The sequence below is a fragment of the Notothenia coriiceps genome, unplaced genomic scaffold, assembly GCF_000735185.1.
Source record: "Notothenia coriiceps isolate Sejong01 unplaced genomic scaffold, NC01 NC01_scaffold00021550, whole genome shotgun sequence".
Classification (NCBI taxonomy): Eukaryota; Metazoa; Chordata; class Actinopteri; order Perciformes; family Nototheniidae; genus Notothenia; species Notothenia coriiceps.
In genome coordinates this window covers 1,411-5,079 of record NW_011354251.1, presented here as the reverse complement: position 1 = coordinate 5,079, position 3,669 = coordinate 1,411, and the positions used below count along the sequence as shown (strand labels likewise).

The window sequence follows — 3,669 nt, the reverse complement described above, 5'->3', positions numbered from 1 at the left end:
CTGTGTCTGATTGGGCGGAATGCAAACCACGCCCCGTCAAACTCCCAAAAACTTTTGTGAAGCCGCCATTTTATTATCCTTGCATTGCATTATTAGCATTAGCATTATAACTTATGACAACACAAAATAAAACATGGGAGCGGTGGAGAGTAGGAGGTGTCGGCGTTCTGGCCGTTTACTTGGAAGCTGCTGGGAGTCCCAGCAGCTTCTACTGAAGCCAGTCCACAACTCCGGGGACTTCCGGCCGGGGATTTTGGGCGGCAGTATACGCCGTGAAGTTGTTTGCGGCCTGCCAGTAAACCCAAAGCAGAAGAAGAAGAATTGACGTCAGCGGCTTCATTTGCCTAATCCATCCCCAGGAACTAATTTCCGGTGTGAACGCGATCTCTACTTAGTTCATGAGAACTAAAGAGTTCTCAGGAACCTTTGTGGGAAAAGTACTTGGTGTGAGTGCGCCTATAGTGTGCTTTATTGTGATTCATAATATTTGTATTCATTCAGTTATCATGGTCAAAATCATTTAAACTTGTAAAACACTTCTTAGCCTCAAGCAGGTAACCTTTACTTTTAAAAGAGCCATTCTGCCCCCTATGCCACCAACTAAATGTTGTCTGGAGCCGAAAAACATATTCAATAACAAAGCTTATTTAAGGTTTTATATATAATTATACTTTTTTTTATTATGATTTTTTTATAATTAAAGATGTTATAACAACTGATTGAAATAATGTCAACATAGCAAACCTAAGAAACAAAAGGTAACATTTATTCATGCTAAACTTGCACAACTAAACACTTTTCACTAAAACAGTCTTTAGATTTGTTGTATTCCCTTTCAAAGAAGGCTCTTTATTTATCACCAAGGACAATGCAATTGTTCACTCTGTTATATAGCACAGTACACAAATATAAACAGGACCTTTACACATGAGGACTGAATACATATAAACATACTGTAGACAAACAAACACATTCATGTTTTGTTATGGCAAGGTGTTCAGAGCAAACTGAACACTCTGTGTTTTTGGGCCAATCGGGACTTAAAATGGCAACCCTTCGGTCCCCAAGCCATGTCCCTATAGACTGAGCACTTAGATTACATTTACAAAAAATAATATTAGGTTCAACTTCACATTATTATTGCTTTCAAATATCCTAATACAGTTATGTGAAATGTGTCAACGTTTCAGTTTTGTCAGTCTATGTTAACTTTAGCTCAGTAGAAACAGCTAGATTCTTTGGTAGCAAAAATAAGAATAAGACAACAATAAGAAACTCTATTATGAGTCATGTTTTTTTTGTCATTAAATTATATTTAACTGAGACTTTTATTTTAAGCACATCTAGATTGTTGGCAATGCCTAGGGAGCTAAAGGACACTTTGACATCTTCTCTCCAGGGTCTGGGAGTCGAACCACTAACCCATTGATTGGCAGACGGCCAAACACCCCTGAGCCACAGCCTTCCTTTGATCTTTTCCTTTAGCTCTACTAACAACACACACATGCACACAAATACGTGGGCCTTGAGGCATGGCCTCTCATCTCAAAGGCAACAACATTTCACACGCCATATATTATGTGCTGCCTCACAGCCCTCCCCCCCAGAAGCGGTATAGTATCCGAGCCATTTATAGCCTGTCTGAGCGCTGCACTGACACACTGATGTGATTGAATGAATGTAGGCCAGGCTTTAATGGACACAGTGGCTCTCAGTGTGTGCATGTGATGGACTGCTCTATTCATGTTGATATAGCCATGCAGTTCACAGCACACACTTAGCGATGTATTGATTCCTCGAGGTGTAGCTGTGGTCTCACTGTTCGGCTGCAAAGCGATCCATGTGGCCACACCGAGACAAGCTGCCATTAAACTGTCAAATCATTCCAGATGAAATCACGTAAATACCCTTTAACTCAGAAAAGATCTAAAAGATTGTGTAAATTGTATTTATATGAGTTGTAAACAAGATGATGCGTTGTGTGTTTAAGCATGTCTGGCTCCTGCAGAACAACAGTCATTATTATCATCATTTAGTGAGCTCATGCTTCATTATATATGTAAACAGTCTGTATAACAAACATTAGGAATATGTTTATATATTGACAGACTTCCATAGAAATATAATGTATATATAATCAGACACCTGTCCTTATGCAGTAGGCCTTGTTTTATTAAGATTTTGATCATTTTGATAGTACGCATTGATTTCTGTTGTCTTGTTTTTGCTCTTCTCCTAGGTGAAAAAAAAACATGTTTACAAGTAGTCGGGAACCGTCTTACTAAGATAAGAAATCAAAACACCTTGTTTTACACTCCACCAATGTGAACGTTAATCCAGTATAAGGTAAAAATGACTTTTTCATTTGAGCATTATAAAAAAAAGATGATGTTTATATAATCCTGTCCCACCATTAAAATCACAGGATTGCATTGTTTACGTTTATTTAGCAGTACTCACATTTCACTACAGCTATCTTTATTATTGTACATCCTGGTGGTGGCATGAATATGCTATAGTGTTTATGGGGGCGTTACCCATGCTTATAAGTAACATTCCCATTTATGATAAATGGGAATCATCATTTAAAACACCTGGAAAAGTGCAGATTTCAAACTGGCTTCTTTTATTTTTGCTCTTAACTGAAAAAATAAGAGAAATGTAAAGTAATGATGCTGCATTGAGCCCAATGTGTATCAACATCTAGATGTTAGTCTTATGAGTTCATTTCCAATAAGGATCACCTCTCAGTCTGTTAAAGACTGTTAAAGTGTGTCAAAGTGATTTAATTGGACTGATATGACGTTAACGATTCAATCAGCTCACCTTGAGCAGAAAGCTGATGCTCATGGAAAACCATGTTATTTATGTATACAATAGGTGATAGGCGGACACACTTCTGATAATCTTATGTTTACCTTTTTTTTGGTCTTCATCATTCCTTCTTTATTTTAACTGTTTGAAATGTGTTCCAAATGTCATATTTGTACTAGTGTCATACAGTAGTGCAGATGGGATGGACTCACCGTGTCCGTTCCATACTTCAGCGAGGTGACACTCCCCCTCTCCGGCTTCTTTACAGTATTCCACAACGTCAATCACTCTGGTTGCCGGAGTAACCGGGACCTCAGTAAGCATCTGCTGGGTGTCATTGAGGTAAACTGTCAGGATCACCTGTAACCATAGAAACAAATATGTCAGATGTCATAAAATGGCTTAATGTATATCACCTTTCCACTTCAGGAACATGAGCATAATGGAAGTTCTTCTCACTGATTAGTGATTGGGTTCAAAGAGATCAACTCATTCACTTTGGTCAACCAATCGATCAACATGGTTCCAATATTAACCAGTGATAAAATCAATCACTCCTGTTCCGATCTCAGAAACAGGAAGCAACCTGGCTGATCACGTTCAGATGGGAGAGGAAAATCAAGGTAGACAAAATCAAGGTAGACAAATAAAGACAGTGACCATCAGCTCAAACAAACCATCTATCACTCCCCCCGTATTTTTTTTCTGTTTTGTTTATCTCTTTTTGTATTTCTTTGTCTTTTTTTTGTTGTGTTCTCTTAATTCTCTGTCAAAGCGTCTTTGAGTTTCATGAAAAGCGCTATAAAAGTCCCATGTATTATTATTATTATTATTATCAGATCCATAGATACGTAG

The 3,669-nt window shown here is 38.0% G+C and overlaps 1 protein-coding gene across 1 annotated transcript in view; it reads right to left on the bottom strand.

The window, feature by feature from the left end:
• The window catches only part of LOC104953350 (apoptosis-stimulating of p53 protein 1-like), a 7,439-nt gene extending 4,264 nt beyond the window's left edge, over nucleotides 1-3,175 (bottom strand). The window contains exon 1 of the mRNA XM_010780287.1: nucleotides 3,027-3,175. Within this exon, the coding sequence (XP_010778589.1) occupies nucleotides 3,027-3,138 (112 nt within the window). The 5' untranslated portion in view covers nucleotides 3,139-3,175. The remainder of the gene's footprint in view (nucleotides 1-3,026) is intronic.
• Nucleotides 3,176-3,669: the final 494 nt, after the last annotated feature.